This window comes from Dipodomys merriami, unplaced genomic scaffold, assembly GCF_024711535.1.
Source record: "Dipodomys merriami isolate MVZ:Mamm:240054 unplaced genomic scaffold, mDipMer1.0.p SCAF_14, whole genome shotgun sequence".
In the NCBI taxonomy this organism is placed as follows: Eukaryota; Metazoa; Chordata; class Mammalia; order Rodentia; family Heteromyidae; genus Dipodomys; species Dipodomys merriami.
Genome location: NW_027202715.1, coordinates 5,890,738 through 5,912,128, shown reverse-complemented (window position 1 = coordinate 5,912,128; position 21,391 = coordinate 5,890,738). Strand labels below are relative to the sequence as shown.

At 42.1% G+C, this 21,391-nt stretch overlaps 1 protein-coding gene across 31 annotated transcripts in view; it reads left to right on the top strand.

Annotated features, from left to right (window-relative positions):
- Positions 1 to 21,391, top strand: part of Kcnma1 (potassium calcium-activated channel subfamily M alpha 1) — a 701,247-nt gene that overhangs the window by 632,235 nt on the left and 47,621 nt on the right. For all 31 annotated transcript variants that reach the window (XR_011371533.1, XM_070020666.1, XM_070020665.1 and 28 more), the window contains 2 exons: positions 2,731 to 2,955; positions 6,744 to 6,936. Coding sequence is in view for 30 of the 31 variants with exons in the window: in XM_070020666.1 (XP_069876767.1) it covers positions 2,731 to 2,955; positions 6,744 to 6,936 (418 nt within the window). In the remaining variant the exon portion in view is untranslated. The remainder of the gene's footprint in view (positions 1 to 2,730; positions 2,956 to 6,743; positions 6,937 to 21,391) is intronic.

Below are 21,391 nucleotides of genomic sequence, written 5' to 3'. Positions count from 1 at the left end.
AGGGGCTGCCTGGACAGGTTGATCTACAGAGGTACTTCTGTAACAACACTGGAGTAGCGGCAAAGGACATGAAGGATCAGCTGTGTGAAGTGCTGTCGACCCACTGGGTACAAGGCATTCATGGCTTCTGGAATTATGATGTAGAAGAGATGGTCCTGATCTTGAGGAAATGATCATCTAATTGGATGGAATATAGAAAATATAACCATGGAATATAGAAAATGTAACCATAGAATAACCTCCTAAGATCGAAGGGCTGTGGGGTGCAGAGTGCTATTCAGACATCAGGGAGACATACCGGTGTGTGTTTAATATACAGCGGTGTTGTCAGAAGGGCCTTAAGGCCATGAATTCAGGCCCAGCTCAGGAGAGGCCTTGAAGGATGGATGTCCAGAGAAACATGTGAGTAATTTTTTAAAAATGTCTCTTAAGCTTGGCAGAATCACTCTCCCAAGGCTAAGGCATATGGATTTTTTTTAAGTTGTTTGTTTGATACTGTCATGGAACATTTGAGAATTGGTATTTTGATCCCAGATTGAATTTTCTAGGGTCAGTATCTGGGCCTGAGACACTCTGTTAACTGGTGCCTAACCAACCCTAGATTCTAGATTTCTAGCTTCCCTTCTGGATCCATTTGTATTCCCTCTGGTTCAGGGAGGGCAGCCAGCCTCTCACATGACCAGGCCAATTAAAAATAATTCGGATTCCCCATCACAGCACACCACACATTGGTTGACTGTTTGTGGTACCATGTGCTGACAATGTTCATGAAGCGCAGGTAACTAACACCAGGTCTCCTCCTGAGTCACAGGTGATGTGAGCTCCCCGAGGGGTCTTCTTTGGTCACAGTTTATAAAGCATTTCTTACAGCCCATGTTGCAGGTTCCCTTGCATTGTTACAGAGAGAAAGCAATAATGATGACAGCGTCTGCTTTATTCTAACGATCAGGGAATGAAAGCTTGCTTCCTCCTCTCCTTGGAGGTTACTATAATAACCCTGACATTGCCGTGAATTGCAATATTGGCATTTAAACAATCAATACACTGGTCAATGCTAGGGATTAAACCAAGCAGGGTTTGATATGTGCACTGGACATTAATATGCCTCCCCCAAAGCATTGTAAGCTACATGGGGCCATCCAAGCATGCAGCGGGTGGTCAGAGAGTACCATAGACACTGCAGGATGCATTGAGTTAGAAGAAGAGGCAGAGAAAAGACCACATCTAGCCTTCTTGTATTGTACTCTTCACTGGTACCATGCACCAAACAGCCTTGGTGGCTAAGCTTTTGTATTTTCTAAGAAACTGAGGTCTTCTACATTGAAGTATTTGTCTCCTTTGTGAATACAGACCCGGAGGAGTGGGAGGAAGAGTCTGTTTGTCTTTCTGATTTGTCTGTAAACCCTATTAGTGATATTCTTGGAGGGTTCTTTCTTATATATGGTGAACACCTCTAGGATTGACCCTGAAAACCCCAAGACAGCATTGGACAGGGGTCAACAATACTTTCCTGTAAATACATGATTTAGATCTTGAGAGCCTTATGCTCTGTGTCATAACTGGTCAACACTGCTGTTAAAGCATGAAGGCAGCCATAGAAAGTACCTACATGTATGAGCTGGGATGTGTTCCAATAAAACTTTATTGTGGTTTGAATTTTATATCATTGTTGCCTATGATGACATGTCCTGGTTTTATTTCAACCACTTCGAAATTCAGAAGCTACATTTGGCTCACTGGTCACACAACATGCAATGTAGTGAACCAGACAGAGTCTGAAAGCCCCTCACTTTTGATATCACATTCTATCTTCTTGTGCCATCATATACGATGACACTTCACCAAGAAGTCTAAAATTAAAAACTGAGATTCCTTAAGCAGAGACCCACAAGGCATCCAACCATTTTAGAAAAGAGCGTGGAAAGGGATCTCATGTTTATCAACAGTATCATGGAAACTACAACTTCCTTTTCTAACTCACAAGAACAATTGCTTTCATCTTACTTTCTCCCTGAAGATTGTTGCAAAATATCTTTTGCTCATGTAGACATATGACATACCTTTCTTAAATCTGTTGCCCAAGTAGGTAGTGACAGATGAATACATGTTTATTTGCATTTGTTGTATAAATATAATGTCTACATATACACTCAAATATGTAGAAAATTCGGGTATAATGAAATTGATAGCTGCATGAGGAAACTCTGCAGTACTATAATGGGATACCAGAGGCAGCTATAAAGAGAAAAGGCTAGCTCATAGTTTTAGAGATTCAAAATCCAAAATTGGGCTCCTCATTTATTTGGTCTCTGGTGAGAGGAGTGGAGGGTATCTTATCATGGCAGTACCACTCGGAGGAAGCAAACAATCACATTTGGAACAAGAACAAAGGATAAGTATGACCAGGATTTCTCCTTTTTTGGTAACTGATTCTTTTGGACACTCAAGGGTTCACAAGAGAACTACCAAAGGCATGACACCTAAGCTACCTCACACCTCCAATGACCTAAGAACCTCCCATTAAGGCCCACCTCCCAACTTTTCACTATAGAATAGTGAATCCTGGGCTCATTGAGGGATATCAGACAACACCCAAGCCAAAACACTATCCCATAACAATCACCCAACCAGTATTCACTTGGTTCTTTGCGCGAATGATGTTTTCTGACCTTACATAAATGCCGCGAGGTCTTTTCTCCAATGCCTCCCTGCCTTTTCTCCCCATTTCAGACTCGAAGCGAAGCAGCCATGACCGTCCTGAGTGGCCACGTGGTGGTCTGCATCTTTGGGGATGTCAGCTCAGCCCTGATTGGCCTTCGGAACCTGGTGATGCCACTCCGGGCCAGCAACTTCCACTACCATGAGCTCAAGCACATTGTGTTTGTGGGCTCCATTGAGTACCTCAAGCGGGAATGGGAAACACTTCACAACTTCCCTAAAGTGTCCATATTGCCTGTAAGTACAAGATCATGTTGTTGATGCTTTTTCTCTTCTTTTTATTCACAAAGAAAAAAATCCCAGGTGGATATAATCATTGAAGCTTTGATCACATCTCTGCTTCTTCATCTGGGTTTGGGCCTGAGGACGCAGTCCTTTCCCCAGTGCTCGGTCTAGGAAAATCCAAACCCTAGGAGACCTTATTAAAAGGAAATGTGTAGGCCAGTGCAGTCTCTCATCAGGGCTGAGTTAAGTTGGTATCACATCTGTTAGCCATGTTAGGATCTAAACTCTCTCTTGCCTACACAAAGCAAGTTGTTTCCACATTGTGAGACTTACACAAAGAGTTTACATTTAAGTGTTGATGGCATTTTACATAAGACACCATTAATGCTTAGAGAACACTTGATTTGAGCAACCTTCTGTTTTTGCTAAATAAATGTAAATAACAGAGTTCTTTATTTCTGCTCTACATAAGGTTAGCCTTCTCTGTGGACCACCCCAATGCATTTGTTTAGAAGCCCAGCAATGTTTTCATGGCTCTTTGTATGTGTGTATGTAGGTGAATGCCTGTCATATTTTTTTACAAATATTAAATTCTCCATCTATAAAGAGGAACTCAAGATCTCACAGTTTAGTGAGAGTTTATGGGATACATGATTTAGGAGTCAGATAACTCTTTTCTAATCATGGTCAATGTAAACTTGCATAAAGATGTAGAGTATTACGGTTTTCAACACTTCACATAGTGGGTTGCCAATTAATATTTTGTCTTCAAACATTTTCCTTATAAATTTATATCTTCTGAAATGGAACAAGGTGGAATTCTCTACCTGTGGAGAGGCCATGTTTTCCTCCATTTGTGAAATCAAAAACTATTATTTCTGTTATGAACTTCCAGAACTTTAGAGATGAAAAAAATAAACCAAGTAACTTTATGCATTAAAAACATGCAAAGATCCATCTACAAGCAGTACACTTAAGTTACCCCCATTTGCCTCTCATGTAACTGGCCCAGTAGGTCCTCAATAAATATTTAAAGAAGTAAACCATCTCAGATAAATCTCTATGAGATGCAGGGATGGAAGCCAAATGTATAAGTGAAATCATGTATTTTAAGATAGTCATCGAAAGACAGATGAAAGTCTCACAAGAACATCGACATTTACTGTTTATAGTTTGCTAATTTCAGAAAAATGGTAGATTTGATTTTATGCTTTCAGAATTATCATACATTTGCTGCTCCATGTAGTCCTCAGACCTCTGAGCCCAAAGTTATCTTTGTCAAAAGTTAGTGGTTTGATGGGATGTGTGTGTGTGTGTGTGTGTGTGTGTGTGTGTATGTGTGTGTATGTGTATGTGTGGTATATCTGTAGAGGGTTGGATGTGTTATGTTTTGTATTTCTATGTTTATGTGCATGTGTATTTGTGTGTGTGTGTGTGTGTGTGTGTGTGTGTGTGTGTGTGTGTGTGTGTGTGTCTAGAGGACTGGGCATGTTACATCTGATATTTCTGAAAATATTTTGAGTGTGTGTGTGTGTATGTGTGTTTATTTCCTTCTGAGTGTCCCCCTATACATTTATGGACATGAATAAGATCTCATATTTACAGAACCTTTACAAACCCTCTAAAATGTAACACACTCAAGCACAGTGGATTGTACAAAGTGGGCCTTGGCCTATGTCTTTTCATAATTCATTATTTAAACAGGCTGGGTGCTGGTGACTCAAGCCTGTAATCCTAGCTACTGAGGAAGCCAAGATCAGTAGCTTATGATTCAAAGCCAGTGCAGGCAGAAAAAGCCCCCTGAGACTCTTATCTCCAATTGACCACTCAAAAGTCAGAAGTGGAGCTGTGGCTCAAAGTGGTAGAGCACTATCCTTGAGCAAAGTTGCTCAGGGACAGCACTAAGACCCTGAGTTCAAGCCCCACAACTGACAAATTTTTTTAAAATATTTAAACAAGTAACATGTATAGCTTAATTCGGGGAAACAGGAAAGCTTTCTTTTTTGTGGCTTGAAATCATATGTCTACAACTGTACAGGGTTGTATTGTCACAGTTGTACAGGATTCTCTACAAGATGAAAAAAATTTTAATATAGATGAAGGCAGCTGAGGCTTATGCACTGATAATCCAATGTAGGAAACTGACCAAACTTACTTTGTACCAAGAAAGCATAGAAAAAAACCATCCTTTTCCTTCTCCCAGGGGTTGCCACACGAGCACCTGGTCACAGTCACTTCTCAGCACCCCTCTCGCCAGATATCATTCATCTATGGTACCAGCTTGAAGCAATATTCGGGGAGACTTACAACAAAATCTTGTCATAAGGGAAGGTTAACAGGCTCTGTAGTATCTGTTTTCCCAAAGTCACTTCTTCAAGAAATCAGAGAAAGGGAGACAACAGAGATACAGGAAGCATTAACAAGTCCTGGATTTGTATGGCCTACATATTGAGTACAGCTAGGGTCAGAATTCAGCAAGGGGAAGGTAGACCCTAGGAGGCTGGGGGCTGGAAGAGAGTCCCAAGGTGGTGTCTTATGCTTCTGGGGAGCTCTGACGTGGATGGCCTCATCATTGAGCCAAGGCCTTGTCCTTCTATTATACCTATGTTACCATCCTACACTGTCATTAACTCTCAGTGTGGATTTTTCCATTGTCTTCTGCTTTTATAGGGATTAAAAAAATCTGTTTACTGACTTATTTATTTTTAATTACACTGGTAATATACAAATATGTTCTCTTTATAAAAATTTAAACAATATAGAAGTATATAAAGTCAAAAAGCAAACTTTCCCTTTTATACCCTCCATTCTTTTCCTCTCCCTAGAGGTAATTACTGTTATTAGTTTAGTATGTATTTTTTCCTTGAGTTTTCTCCTTTGAATTTGCATATATTTATAAATACGTTTATAAATATATAATTTTATTTTGAGTTTTTTTGTTATTATGAATGAAGCTAAAGTTTTCCAATTGTTCTGGAACTTTTTATTTTTAACTTGCTCTCCTATTTTAGAGATTATTCCAAATCACAGACTAAGAAGAGCTAGATTTGTCTCTGCTTGTTGTAGTCTCTTCCATTGTGTCCATGACTCATAGTATATTTAACCATTCCTACGTTGTATAATTGTGTGACTTGTTTTTAGTTCTTGCTGAAAATAAGCAAAAGAAAAAAAATCACATGACTGGACTCTTTCTCCTTTCAGTCTCCCTTCTGTGAGGTGAAGTTAGGCTGTACTTCTTTCCACCATCTCCAAATTGAGCAGAGCTCTGAGCGCCAACCCAACCCACTCTGCTCCCTGAGTTCTCCTTGGCTACACTGGAAATTCTAGTTGGAACTGCTGTCTTTAGCCTGAGACAGAAGTGACCTGCTATTAAATAAACCGGCATTTGGAACCCACCCCCTCGTTACATTCTGAAAGCCAGAGGTTGCCACAGGACAGTTCCTTAAATCAAGACGATTTCCAGGCAGGAAGAAGATGTAGACCCCGGCATTATTCCTCCTGCGTTTGTTAGTAATAGCTTGATTGAGTATTGAGAGCCGGCCTGAAATGCTGCCATCAGCACTGACTACCCTTTAGATTAGCACACAGCCCCTATTCCCTGAAATGTAGTTAGGCCAGCTTAATGTCAAGGCATAAAAAAGATACTTGTTAAATAATTTCCCAAAGCTCCAGCTCAGTCTTTAATTTGTTTTCTTTCCCCCTTCTCCCCTCCTCTCTCTCTCTTTCTTCCTCTCTCTCTCCCCCCTCCTTCCCTCCCTCCCTTCCTCCCTCCTTTTATTTTTCTTTCCTCTATGCCAAAGGGTACGCCATTAAGTCGGGCTGATTTAAGGGCTGTCAACATCAACCTCTGTGACATGTGTGTTATCCTGTCAGCCAATCAGAATAATATTGATGATACTTCGCTGCAGGACAAGGAATGCATCTTGGCGTCACTCAACATCAAATCTATGCAGTTTGATGACAGCATCGGGGTCTTGCAGGCTAATTCCCAAGGTAAGGACAGCCTGTAATACTTCTCTGCTGTGCCTACGGGGGACAGGGGCTGGCAAGAGGGATATCCTTCACTCAGTAATTCAAAGAGGCTCATGTCAGCCTGCCTGCCAGTGAAACTTGTGGTGGCCGTGATGTTTCAGAGCAGCATCTGCTCCTCTTCTTACCGTCCCAGGATGCCAGCCTGATCCCTGATTTATGTCTCCACCTCAAATGCACACTGGGTTGCTCCAGAGACAATAAACAAGTTTTTAAATGACCATTCCTTTGGCCTTTCCCAACAGTGGCTTTATGGCCAGGGTCACCAGCTAAGTATCAGAGCATTGGGGAAAAAAATGCTAGCTGTACAACTTCCCATGTGGATATATATATATATATATATATATATATATATATATATATATATATCCATATCCATATTATATCCATCCATCCAACTGAGATGGCAATGTTAAGTTGTTCCATCATTGAGGCTATAGCTAAGAATCTGCTGACCAAGGGCTGGTGATCTCTGGAGAGGACACTAAAAGTCATTTAGCAAGAGGTGGCACTTGTCAACACATATATTTTTTCCAGAGGTGGTACAACCGCTTTAAATGACACCCAGTTGCCTTCTTCTCTGCCTCCAATCTTCCCTGTCACTTACTTTGGGATCCTGGGCAGGTGGTTATAAGAAAAGATGTCATCTCAGAGTCTCAGAGATACAGCATAGCAAAAGCACCATAAGGAATGACCTCTGAAATAAGGAGATGGATGGGTAGGGTGTGAGGCATTTCCTCTTGAGTGACACTTAGTGTGGGATTGCCTTGGATTATAGAGTGGTTGTCATGTGTGACCTGGTAGATGGGTGTGGTTGGCTGCTTGATGGGGGCTTGAGTCCAATCATTCTAGGAAGTGGAAAAAACATGGTCCATGAAGGCTGCAGTTGCCTGGACAGGCATCTTACTGAAGGCTGGGCAATGGTTCACATACAGCCTGGAAGCTCAGCTTGGTCATCCATTATCTTTTTAAAAAAAATTTTTGTTGTTGCTAGTCCTGAAGCTTGAACTCAGGGACTGGGCAATATCCCTGAGACTCTTTGTACTCAAGTCTAGCACTCTATCACTTGACCCACAGCACCATTTTGGTTTTTTTCTGAGTAATTCATTGGAGATAAGAGTCTCATGGACTTTTCTGCCTGGGCTGGCTTCAAACCCTGATCTTCAGATCTCAGTTCTGAATGACTGGGATTATAGGTGTGAGCCACTGGCGCCCAGCTATCCATTATCTTTTGACAACTTGGCATCATACCACTTTCTCAAGTCTGCTCAGCACTGCAGTGAAGCCAGGAGCAGTGGTTTCCGGGCACCTCTTTCCCAGTGGCTCCTTTCCTGGCATGGGTTCTGGCGCGGAGAGGAGAGCTGGCCTCTCAAAGAAGAGCATTGGGGTGACACTGAGAAGATGGAAGGTTCAAAGCCAGGCTCTCAAGGGATCGTGACTTTGCTGCTGGGGACTGAGGAGGCGGTGGGGGCTTCCCTGGAGATCCAGAGATTCACAGCCATTTCTGGCAAGGTATGAAGAGCCTGCCACTTCATTGACACCTATGAGTAGACAACGGCAGCCTCTTTAGCTTTGACTTCTACAGCCCTTCTAATGCTTATCACAGAGTCAATTTTCCACATCACATGGTGGAAGTCATGTTGAAATCAGGTAGCATCCATTCTTCTCTCATTAATACCTTGGGTGAGGCCTGATTTTGACCTCCCCAACACCCTCCCTGCTCCTTAAATCAAAATCTTAGCATCTACCTGTTTAGATGTGCAAGAAGAGCACCATGTCAAGGCTTGGAGAGAGACCCTGAGCTCTGACTGGCTGCTCATGGGAGTGGCAAAGCCTGTTGCTCCCTGTATGGCCTGCCCAGGCAACACCAGGGAGAAAGATGCTCTTCCAGGAAGTGAAAGAGAAAGGCAGGAATGCTGGCCTTGTCTTGTAAGCCCTTGCTCTTTAACGTGTCTTTGACCACCTTCACCCTAGTATAAGCATCACTGTGAGAAGTGTAATCTCGTGGCTCAGGCCAAATTTAACTGTCAGAAGTGCAATCTAGCAAGATCCTTAGGTGACTTGGATGTGCCCATCTAAGGTACAACAAGTCTCTATACTAGCAAACCTGGTGCAACGAGCATACAACCAGGACAGACTTGACTCTGGTCCCAGGGAGACATAAGCAGTAGGACTGGAGGCAGAACTTTGGGTAGAGATGAAATGGAGGATGCAAGGGAGGCAGAAAAGCACCTTTTTCTGCAGCATGCCTGGATTCTCTCCATTCAATCCTCTTGACTTTCTATAGCTGAGAATCTTAGTGTATAATTCATTGACATGTACCTCTGACATAAGGATTTCTTTTCACTCTCTTCAACCTTTTCCTGCCTCTCAAATCCAGTATAGTGACCAAAATGCCAACAATGCTTCCACTCTTCTCAAAAAGCCTTGCTTATTATTTTTAGCAAGTAGATTTGGTCAAGAGATATGAATGAAGGAGAAAGGGAACTCCCTTTTCTTGTGAGGAAGGGAAGAAGGGCCTTCTTTCTTTCATATGTGTACGTGTACACACCCATGTGGTCTGAATGTTGGAGCCTAGCTCAGAATCTATGCGGTGAAATCCAAGCCTTCATTGAACTATGATTAAGAAGCAGAGAATGGTGGACAATGATTAAGTCACAAGAGGGAGCTCTCATGAATGGGATTAGAGCCTTATGGAAGAGGACTAGCAAACTCCAAACCTCTCTGTGCCATATGAAGACAAAACTACAGGATGTCAGTTATGAACCAGAAAGTGGACTCTCTCAGACACCAAAGAAACTGATGACTTGATCTTGAACTTCTCAGCTTCCAGAACTGTGAGAAGGAAACGTCTGTCATGCATTAGCCACTATTTGTTAAAGCAGCTCCATAGACTAAGAAACATTCACAGCCCAAATAGGCCCAGGATGGGGATCTGTGCCCAGGAGGAGCCATTCTCCAGGCCTCCTGGATATCTAAATAAGCTGAGTGTCCCTTTTTCTGAGAGCCTTTTGGTCAACTGAAGTGTCTTATATACTTGGAAAAGTTCTAAGCTCCAGGGGAACAAAGGGTTTCATAGCCTGAGGGTGTGCCTCAAGCCCCAAGTTCAAACCTCAGTATTACCAGAAGGAAGAAAAGGAGAAACAGACTTTGTGTTACTTTCATTTTAGGAAACAAATGCACCTCTTCTCCAAGCGATAACTCTTCTTTGCTCCTACTACTGCATCTTTTCTTATTATGTATTCTGTGGTCCTTTATGAAACCTTATCTTCTACTTTGTCAGAAGAGGTATGCTCTCATTTCTTTAGAAATGAGAAATAAGGACTGAGGATAAATGGTGTGCCCTTGGGCCAGAATATTCATATAGCCTTATGGAAAGTTTTTCTAACATAGTGCAATTGAACATGAAAGAAAGAAAAAGTCTTTACCCTGAGCCAGCAGAACCTCCATTGAGATTAGTGGTCAGCCACTGCATGGGACTAGGTCCCGCCCCTTTTCTCTTCACTTCCCTCTTCACTGTGCACATCTCCTTCTCGTGTCACTTTTCTAGCCCACATGGTGTCAGAAGTAACCCAGCCGAGGGATTCTGGGCCAGATGATTTCTGCAAGGATGGGAGATGTGATGGTTGGTTGTCAAAAACAATTACAGGAGAAGGTGGCGCACCCCATGCTGGATGGTACATCCGATGTGACATTTGGGTCTATGAGATGCAGTTTTAATATACAGCAGGAAAAACTGCAGTGACAATTATATAAAGCAGGTGAAGCTGCTTCTTGCTGGTCAGCAAACATCAGCTCAGAACCACTTTACAGCTCTTTACCAGCAACTAAGTGCCTTTATTTACAGAGTGCCTGTCACTTCCCTTTGGCTGGAGAGCTGGTGTATTATTTAGCACGCATTTATCTGGGGAAAACATTTCAATTTAAATCAGCTGGTACAACAGTGGCTCTTGCCAGACTGTTTCCCTGTGGTTCTAAAAGACAAGAAGTGTGTCTGATCTTAGAAGGGGGAGGGTTAGCAGAGGGAAGTTCCATTGTTGGAGAGCCTCAGGGGTCAGTACTTGAATAAAGACAGCATGGGATGGAGTTTTTCATTCTTCCTCTCCTTTTAAATAGCAAGATGTAAAATGAGCATCTTAGAGCTTATTCCTGCATCTTCCGGTGAGGGGTGAGGGGTAACTCTTAAGGGAACGAAATAAGTAGAAAGGGGTGTCTCCACATGCATTGTTACCACAAAGGCTAAGGATCCCCTAATTCAGTCTCTCCATAGTGCTGAAGAGGACACAGCCTCATCCACCATGACAATGCAAGGAGATAGGAGCCAGGTTTGCATAGAGGAATACAGAGGTCTTCCTTTTATCTTCGGAGGCCTTCAGAAGGCTTCTATGAAGAGAGGACAGCTATGAGTGGGTTGAAAGTATGGGACTAAGGAATTTAATATGTAATATTTCTTCAATTGCAATGTATTTATAAATGTAAATTGTTGCATGTGGCTAGTGGCTATAATACTGGATGGGTGAAGCCTAGAGCATAGATTTGATGCCCTGCAATTTGGATTTAGGAGAGCCATTTAAGTGTATGTATTATCTTTGAAAACAATGATAATAGGCAAAAAAGAGAATGGCTAAAGATGGGAAGGGACAGAGGCACGGACCAAGTAGAAAAGTATTGCAGTGGTTCAGGAGCTAGAATGGAGGTTGATAACCCAAGCAAAAGTTAGCAAGACTGTCAGAATCAAACTGGCATGGAAGTCCATACGTGTCCTCCCAGCTATTCAGGATGAGGAGATAGGAAGTTCGAGACCAGATAGGGAAAAGTTGGCATGAGACCTTCATCTAGAGTGCTTTCTAGAAAGCCTGAGTCTTTGAGTTCAAGTCTTCAGCATTGAGAAAAGGTAAGGGAAGCAAAGGGAAGGGACATGCATTTCTTCAATCACTGCTTAATTCCCAGTTACAAGTGGTACTCACTTGAGATACTTTAAAAACCGTTGATTTCTCGTTCATATCTGAGTGATTGTGATTTGGGGAGTCTGAGTTATACCTGACATCAAGTTTTATAGATGACTCTCACACACAGTCAAGGATGAGGAGGTTTCTCTAGGTGGTCCTGAGAGATGTGAAAGGTAAGGAGGTTACTGTTTCTAATGTCCAGATGAGGAAACTAAGGTTTAGAATAGTCAAGGCATGATCTAACTGTGCTTTCCTTGCCTTGTGTTCTGGGGATTTGAACCACTAATCTGTGGTGTTGCTTCCTCAGGACAATTCTGTAAGCTTGACTTAATGATCCAGCCTCTCCCTTTCACAATTTTTGGGTTCTCATCAGCATTCCTAAGACTTGAAATGACTTAAGTACAAAAAAAAGGGATGGAGGACAGAGTTACTTTCTGTCCAATTGTATTTGCCACATGTTTCAAGGTGATATCTGTAGGATGCTAGCTGCCCAGCAGACAGAGCTTCCTGTCCACAGTCTTTGGTAGGTAACAGAGTTAAGATACAAAACTTACCTTGATGTCCATCATCTTAAAGCCAGCAGTATTTCTCCCACAAAGGAAGCCTGATTTCTCTAACATGGAGTATTTCATGTTCATATTTCACTGTCTGGGTTAAATACGAATGTCGATGTCAGCATTCCTCTGTTCCCTTTCCTGTTCTATGCTTTGCATTTATCTGACTCATGTTTTCTACCCCAAAGGTGTCAGCCCAACTCCACAAACACTCAACAAGCACTTGTTGTGTGCCTAGATTGTGCATGATAGGCATTGCTACCTAGACATGGAACATAAAACACATTCTCAGCACTGCAAACCTCTTATATCATCGTATAACTGGTCTACAATGCCACTTTACTGTTGTGAGAGGATTGCAATTGATAGGAGCTCACATTGGGCATAGAAAGAAGAGGATATGAGTTTGAGAGAGATACTTTGAAAAATATGCATGGAGTGGTCACTGGTGGAGACAGAGTGCTGGCTTGAGTCAGAGAGAATAGAAACGAGGAGGTGGAGGTACGTGGAGATGTATTAGAGGGAAAAGAAAAAGTACATTTTGGTTTGCAATACAAGGAATATGTGACAGCCGGGAGAGATGAAGCTAAAAGGTGGGTCAGGCATTAAGAAATCTTTTTTTTTCTTTTCTGAATAAGTAAACTATAAATAATTGTATGAGTTTACAAGTTAAGGAGGTATGGGTAATTCAGTCCTCCCTGGGGAGCCACCGATAGCTTCCGGGCATAAGAGTGATAGCACTGGCCCTGTGCTTTGGGGAGATTGACCTGGCAGCCAGAACATTGGGTTGAATAGTCAAAAACAAAACAAAATGGGGTGCAGAGATGTTGATTAGGAGCTGCTTTTTTCTAAAAGGAAGAGAAGAAAACCTTGAACTAAAAAGAGAATGAGAGGTTATAGCAGGAGGACACTGCAGAGGTAAAACAGACCACAAGGAAGGACAGAACATAAACTTCCTCCCAGTGAGGAGACCCACCCACCTGTAAGAAGAGCCATGCAGAATGGACAGACAGGCTTTGGGAGAAGGCAGTTTGGGTGCGGTTGCTTAGGGGTGGCTCAGAGATTACAGGACAATGCAGGTGGGTCCTAAAACAAATGGGTAAAAATGGAGTCTCAAGTCCAGGAGAAGATCCCGCCAGTGATTTGGGCTGTTGTCATGCAGTGTCAAATGGACAGAGAGCATCTGAGGAGAAAGGACAGACAGTGCAAGCTCAGAGTCTGAGGACTGACTGGGAATTGGGACGCAGAGGGTTGGTAGAAGCTGAAGCCTGATTGCCATCATCCCAGGGAGGAGCAGAGATATCAAACCCAGGGTACCTGTGTTCTGCCTGGGTTTCCTTGCCTCCTCCACATTGAGTTTTCTATATTCTGTGCCTCTTTAGAGCCACCAACTTAAAACAAAAGATAGTCTTCTATGCGCGCAGGCTTACACACAGCATAGCCCTTTGTTACCTGAAGCTGTAGTTACACAAAATGAAGGCCTAGACATAAACAGGTGCTTTCCTTTGTCTGTATTTCAGCATAGGTTAAAAGCCTCTGGCAAGGTATGACATTTTTCTTTAGAAGGATGGCAGCAGCCCTTGGAGATAGAGCGTTAATTGGGCACATAGGGTCCGCCTTCTCTATCCTAAAGTCTGAGATATCTTTTATGGTTTCAGAGAAGTAAATGTAACTTCGGTTTCAGCTTTGGGTGAGACTATATGGATTAGGATCTCTAAATGAGTAGATAACAAACAGTAGGGTTCTCATGTGATTGCTGAATACAGGCTGGCTATCTCTTGTTAATGAAAAGTGTGTCATTTGTTTTGAGAAGGGATCGTTTCATTGTGGTCAGTATGAGGCATATGTCAAAAGCTATGAAGATTTAAAGGGAAAAACTTGACAAACTGAAGAATGTTTCAAAGGAAACAATGAGACAGTCCCTGCTCATGTCACTTACCTCAAGTGGTTAAGAATAGCAGTGTTTGTCACTTACTGTATTGGACAAAAACCAGGACCAATGGCTCATGGTGAAAGAGAACCAGATTGTTGTCCAACATAAGGAAGACATCTCCCAAACAGAACGGACTGCCTCAAAACATACTGAGTGTCCTATCCATTTGCCAAAGGAAAGTTACTGCCAGACTCTTCCTGATGGGAGGGAGCTAGGATGAGATGAGTCCTGTGGTCCTGTATAACTGAGGGTCTCGGGTATGTCTTGATTTTATTTTTTTTATTACATCAGGGTCTGTGTTTTATACGATCTACATTGTTGCTCCAGAGGGAGAGCTCTGGTGTTTGGCAGGATTGGGGTCATGGGTCTTTTAGTGGAAGTGTTCACATCCTTCCTGAATGGTGCTTTGTCTTTGTGTCTGAAGATGCAGAATGGCCTGCACTGGGTGAGCAGCTGTACATCTGGCTTTTCCATTACAGTGACAGACCACCCCATCCCCAACTCCCATGCCACTCTTCAACACCTGCCCTTCCCACTTCCCTCCCCTTTCCACTTCTCCAGGCCCAGCATCCTGCATTCTCTGATGATCCCTCTTCCCTGCAGACAAACCTAAACACATCACCTCCCATACATCCTCCTTTCCCAAAACCTTCTGCTCCCATATAGCATTTCATTACCACCACATTCCCTCTCAATTCTGAGATGGCAGTGGGGGCAGGGAAGGAGAAGCCATTTCTCTTTATACCCACCAAAAGGACAGAGCTCAGTGCTAAAATCTTTTCCTTTCATTGTAACTAAAACTGAAAGTTGGCTTTCATCCCAAAAACCAGAAAGACAATTATACTTAACTGTTCTAGAGATTTATAAATACCACACTAGAGTAGCCTCTAGGTAGTAACTTTAGATACCCAGCCCAATAATTTTCTTTTATTGGTTTGTGATTTAGATCTTATTTTGAGTCCTCTATAATAAGAGTAGTACATTTCATTAAAAGAGCTTACTAAACAATAAAGAAAAATCTGGTTTAGGGCTCTGAGAAGGTCTCAAGTATGGAAAAGGGTTCTTCCCTGTGGCATTTCTTCTGTGGACATCACGAGATGAATCTCAGCATATGTACTTGAGCAAAGTAACACTTGCAGTTGTTTTTCTCTTTTTTCCAGCAATTTCACCTTAAGTGGATTTTTCCTAGGCAGTACATTTCATCACATGAGAGATCCTCCTCCTAAGATTGCCATTTGCCATTTTGTAACAGATTCCTAATGAAGGAAACAAGAAATAACAACAGATAAATAACAACACAAAAGATTAAGAACCACAGAAGGCTTTGGCACCTCCCAGACGTGAAGTTCTTTCTAGAAGGTTGTCATCAGGGATGAAATAATCTTTCTCCTTTCACCTGCACATAGAACATATTTATTTCCCCATTCAGACTGTGCCCAGCCTGGAACCATTGCAGAGGGAGGAAATCTCAGCCTCATAGACAGAAAACAGATGTGGAGTAGTGTTGAGATGGACCGAACTCAGCACCTGAGCATCAGGCTCTCTCACATGTTAGCTTTCTCCTCAAAAGGACTGTGACTGGTTTGTACCTTTTTTTTTTTTTTTTTGGTCAGGTCATGGGGCCTGAACTCTGGGCCTCGGTGCTGTCTCAACTCTTCAGCTCAAGGCTAGTGCTCTACCACTTGAGCCACAGCATCACTCCCGGCTTTTTTCTTTTTACTTATGGGGTGCTGAGGAATCGAACCCAGGGTCTCATGCATGCAAGGCAAGCACTCTACCACTGAGCCACCTTCCCAGCCCCTGATGACCTGTTAGACAGAAGTTTTTCTCTCTTTCATATGGATGACAAACAGGGGCTCAGGCAAATCCTGCACCTTTTTCAAAAGCTCATAGCTAGTCAAGAGCAAATGGAGCAGATCCCCACATGATTTGATTCCAAACCTGTGCTTTCCTCAGGACATCAATCTGCTCTAGCAAAGACAAAAGCTTCTGTATTCTTTGGAGACAGGTCCCACATCTGTACATCTGCGTTGTTGGAGCGTTCCTGAGGATACACCTTCCAGGGAAGGAAAACGCATAAGATGTTTCTGCTTCACCTCCAAACTATCTTTGTATCCATGGGCTGAAGTTTGCTTGGAATCTTTCTTGTCTTTAGGAATCTTCATTGTTGGTGGGGGCGGGGACAGTGATATATCCCTGGTCCAAACCATCACAATAGTGGGGTACACCAGGATTTCCTTTGAGTTGACTCTTTCTTGGTACATCCCTGCAGCCAAGAGTAGAGAGAAATAGGAAGCATTATATTTAGTCTACTCATGACAGTATGATGGAGTTGTTATTTTTCCTACCTGCATGTGTGAACGTGTATATTCGTATGGGGGTGGGTGGGGGTGGGGGTGGGGTTGTGCTGGGAATGGGGCTGGAACTTCAGGTCTGGGATGGCACTCTACTTCCATTACATTATTGTAGTTGTTGTTTTGCTAGTTAATTGCAGATAAGAGTCTCATGGTCTTTTCTGCCCAGAAATCCTCATATCCTCAATCCTCAAATCCCAGCCTCCTGAGTAGTTAAGATAATAGGCAAGAACCAATATTACCTAGCTTCCCTCCTAATGTGGATTGCATAATTGGATTTTAAAGATGTCTGGAAAACGCTGGAATATTTGAAGCCCCACCATTGCTTTCTTCTGTCAAGAAACATACGGAGCATTTCCAGGGTTATCTACTTGTTTCTTTCTCCAGGTGGATGCTTTGAAAATATCCATAGAAGATGGAAGGAAAACAGACAATGATAGTAAACAGATCCCTTCACCCCCTAAAGCTTAGGATTTTACTTGGGATATTAGGCTTAGACATTTTCCAGAGAAATGGTCCTGTGGGAGCCATGCAAAGTTGTATAATCAAAGGAAGGAGAAGGAAATCCTGTCACTCCATGGACTTCCTATGGTCTGAGATGAAATGCTGGATAAGGATGGGCCCAGCATCCTTTGCCTGACCATCAGTTTGCTTTCTATACTTCATGCCTGAAGCCAAGGACTGCTCTTTGCATAGGCTATGCCATCACATCATGGAGCTAATTGGATCCATAGGCAGAAGTGACAGACATATAAAATAGGTTGTATGGCATAATTTGGATGCACATACTTAATAATACAGGACTTGGAGCATTCCAGGGCACCTTGTAAAGTTCATAATAGGAGCCATTTGTAACTTTCTGAGGCATAGATTTAATCCACATGCTGTGGAAATAGCATGCATGCCTCAGTCTAGCAAATGAGCCCAGCCAATCATCCAAGGCATTTTTGTGTCTACCCATCCTTTTATAGGCACAAGCTCATGTGATATCTTCAAACTCTTGTTGCTTTTTTCCTCCTAAGCAGCCCCCAAAAGAAGACAACTGATTTATAAATGACTTTAGTTCTGGATTTATAGAGTATTTAAAGATATAAATGATCCTTAAATGCTGCAATTATATTTTATGAAGTGTTTTGGCAGAAAATTATTTCCTCAAATTCTAGGACAGTATATTAGTCATTAAGCATTTGCTATATATCCCTAGTAAAGATTTCCCTACCAGATATTTGAAGTGCCACATGGATGGTGCAATAGGGTGTGTCAGGAGATGGCAGAGACGACTTTGGGCTACCTGCTTTCAGGGGAGTGTCCACAGTAAAAGTGGACTTGAATTTGAAAGTAGGTGATTATTGTAAGTCTAAGTCAAGGGGCTAACAGGCATTTGGAAGGAGCCAAAGCTGGGTGAGAGTCAGCACGAGAGCAGGAAAGTCAATGTGTTTTTCACAAAGGGTAGCTCGTTCTGTATGTACTAATTGTGCCACCAAGAAAATGAAGAGGACATAATTGTAGATGAGTTTGCTATTAATATCTATCTGTTCTCCTGTTGACTGATCTCCCCGACCCTTACTAACTATAGAAATATATTTAAATGCTTAGTCCAGGGTCTCAGATCTAAGAGACACTTAGAGATTTAGCAAGTGAATGGCTGAAGGATTTATTCCTGTTATCTGCTCTTTGCAGTCTGCTCTCTTTAGCATGCCTACAAATGAAATGATGTAGCCTCATACCTTTTAAAATACCACTGGGGACTGGGCAAGAGTTAAAGACTGTTTGGTATTAACATTGAATTTGTCTGTAGGCACTCTGGTCAGACAGCCAAGCCTTCTCTAAATACAAATTGTCCCCTTCCTGTAACCTTTGCGAATAGCTCCTGACCCTCAGCCATTTGGCTGGCCTCATTGGATGTACAATTATATAATGCCAGCCTAAGGCCTGAAGAGACTGTGGGATTAAGATCTTCAAAGTTCACAAAGGACAGACAACATCTCTACTTTCTACTTCCTGGCAGTGTAGGAAGGTTTCTACAAAAGACTAGGGTCAGAGGAACTAAGAAGATAGACTAGGCTGGTCTGGTTACTGATGGCAACTCTCAAAAGTGGATGGCCTTCTGATGGTATCGTCATGCAGAGTCAAGAGACCAGGCTTTAAATTCTTCTTCTGTCCCTCATATGTAACTTTGGTTAAAGCCACCTCACCTGAAACACCCTAAGGAATCATCCTGCCAATATTAAAAAAGATGAGGGCTGTAGAGAGTTCTATTAAGAAAAGTAAATAGTCATGGACTTTACAAATAGTCATTTGTAGTCTACTTAATCATGGCACATGCAGCCTTTGGACAGACAGCTTGGGTCCGAATGCTAGTTCTGCCACTTCGTAGGCCCGCATCAATGACCATGCTTCCTTGTTCACACTGACAATACTATTAACACCTGGGTCACTCGGTGGCTCTCAGAGTCAAATGGGGTGCAGAGCTTTCTGCAATCCATATGGTAATGGTAAGTGTCCAAAAGAGTTATTCTTTTACTTTGATTAGCTAACGTGCAATGGTTAGCCTTTATAACATATATGGCTGCTGTGGATGAATGGATGGGAAGCCCTTAGCACTTGGGGTGTAGTTAGAGATCAAGCACCATTAACTACTGCTGTTGTGACTGTTACTAAGTGGTTTTGCCAGGTTCTTTGCCTCTCCAAAATAACAACTGAGTTATGACTAACCATTTGTATCTAGCAATTAGAATTGCTGTTCACTCCACTCATCTGTAAATATACATAGACAGTACAGGATGATGAAAAGCAGGACACCTTTGGGTGGTGCAAGACTCAGGTATAAGGCAGACCTACAAAGGCCTACAGAGTTGAGGAAGAATTGGGAAAATTGACAGTGGCTGCTGCTGAGATTTTCCTTGCATGGAGAGGTTATCATGGTACCACACAGTGGAGCTTCTTCATGAAGCAGAGGGGAGGCCGCGGGCAACTCCATGATGAAAGATCTCTTAGAGTGTTACCCCATGGTGATTGGTTATGGCAGGATCCTTGATGCTCAGCAGAGTGACACCATTCCAGAATTGCTGTTAGTTGCTGCTCTGGCTAGATATCAGGGATCTCTAGTTTCCTCTTTTGCCTCTTTTTATTTTCTTCCAAAAGAAGAATCTGGGTCCCCAGTTAGGAAATATAGCCAATTACTACTGAATTGGAGGAGAGATCTGGACTTCCTCTAATAAAACGATGAGTCTTTTCTCTGTTCCTCTTTTTACTTCTTCATAGATATATGAAGATATGTAAGAGGTTTTCCTAGCCCAGGAGCTCTTCCCCTACCTCCAGCTTTATAGTATTATATGGGACAAATATATATATATATATATATATATATATATATATATATATATACATATATATATATGGTGATGTTTTGATATACATAGCCTTTGTGAAATGAATACCCCATAGTCAAATTAATTAACCTACCTAGCACCTTCTATGGTTATAAATAGGAGGGGAGTATTTGATACTCTCTTAGAAAATTTCAGCTACCCTAGTCAGTATTATTAATCATGGTGTATACTAGATCCCAGAATCTATTCACCTTATAACTGAAAGATTATATACATGGTCAACATCGACCCCATTCCCTTCAGTTTCCAACAATTACTTTACTGCTCTCTGCTTCTGTGAGTCTTTTTTAGATTCCACATATACATGAGATTATTCAGTATTTTTCTTGTTATCACTGACTTATTTCACTTAGCATAGTAGCAAGTTTATCTGTCTTTTTGCATATATCATGGAGCCCATGTTGAGAAGCATGGGTTCTGATGCTTAGTATTTCATGGTGAACCATCTTCACCTAACCATCATCACCCCTGCTGAGGAACTAAAGCTGATCTCTCCATAGACATAGAAGCCTTGTCAGGGAGCATGCTAGGACATTTGGATGGTATACAATAGACATTATAGAGATGCAGAGTATAATGAGACTTAAACATTAATTCACAAACTTATTCATAGTCCCTAGCCTTCTACATCCTGATCCAGAGAGCAGGGGAAACCAACTAGAGGAAAATGTCCACTTAAGAGATCAATGTAGGTGGGCACAAGTACTTCTTTGAATACCTAATCAACATAAAAAATGGAGGAATTCTGAAAATCCATGGGACTCCTGGTCTGAAGGGAAGCAAGAAAGGTAAATATTGAGAATTTCAGGATAGGGATTTCACATTTAATCTGTAAACCTTTGTGCCAGTGCTAAGGCTTGAACTCAGGGCTTGGGTGCTGTCCCTAAACTGTTATGCTCAAGGATAGTGCTCTACCACTTGTGCTAGGCCTCCACTTGCAGCTTTTTGGTGGTTAATTGGCGAAAGGAGTCTCATAAACTTTTTTTCCCTGGCTGGCTTCAAACCATGATCCTCAGATTTCAGCCTCCTGAGTAGCTAGGATTTCAGGTGTGAGCTATCTCAAACCCAGCTTAATCCTCCTTTTGTAGGCCTCCAGGTGATTATAAATTCACTATCACTTTCTTTTTATTGGCATTTTTGGGGTTATTCATATTTGTAAAGGAAGCCTTTACTCTTGTGCAGGTCTGTCTCATTTATTTATTTGCATTCAAGATACTAAGGAACTTTTAAAATGGAA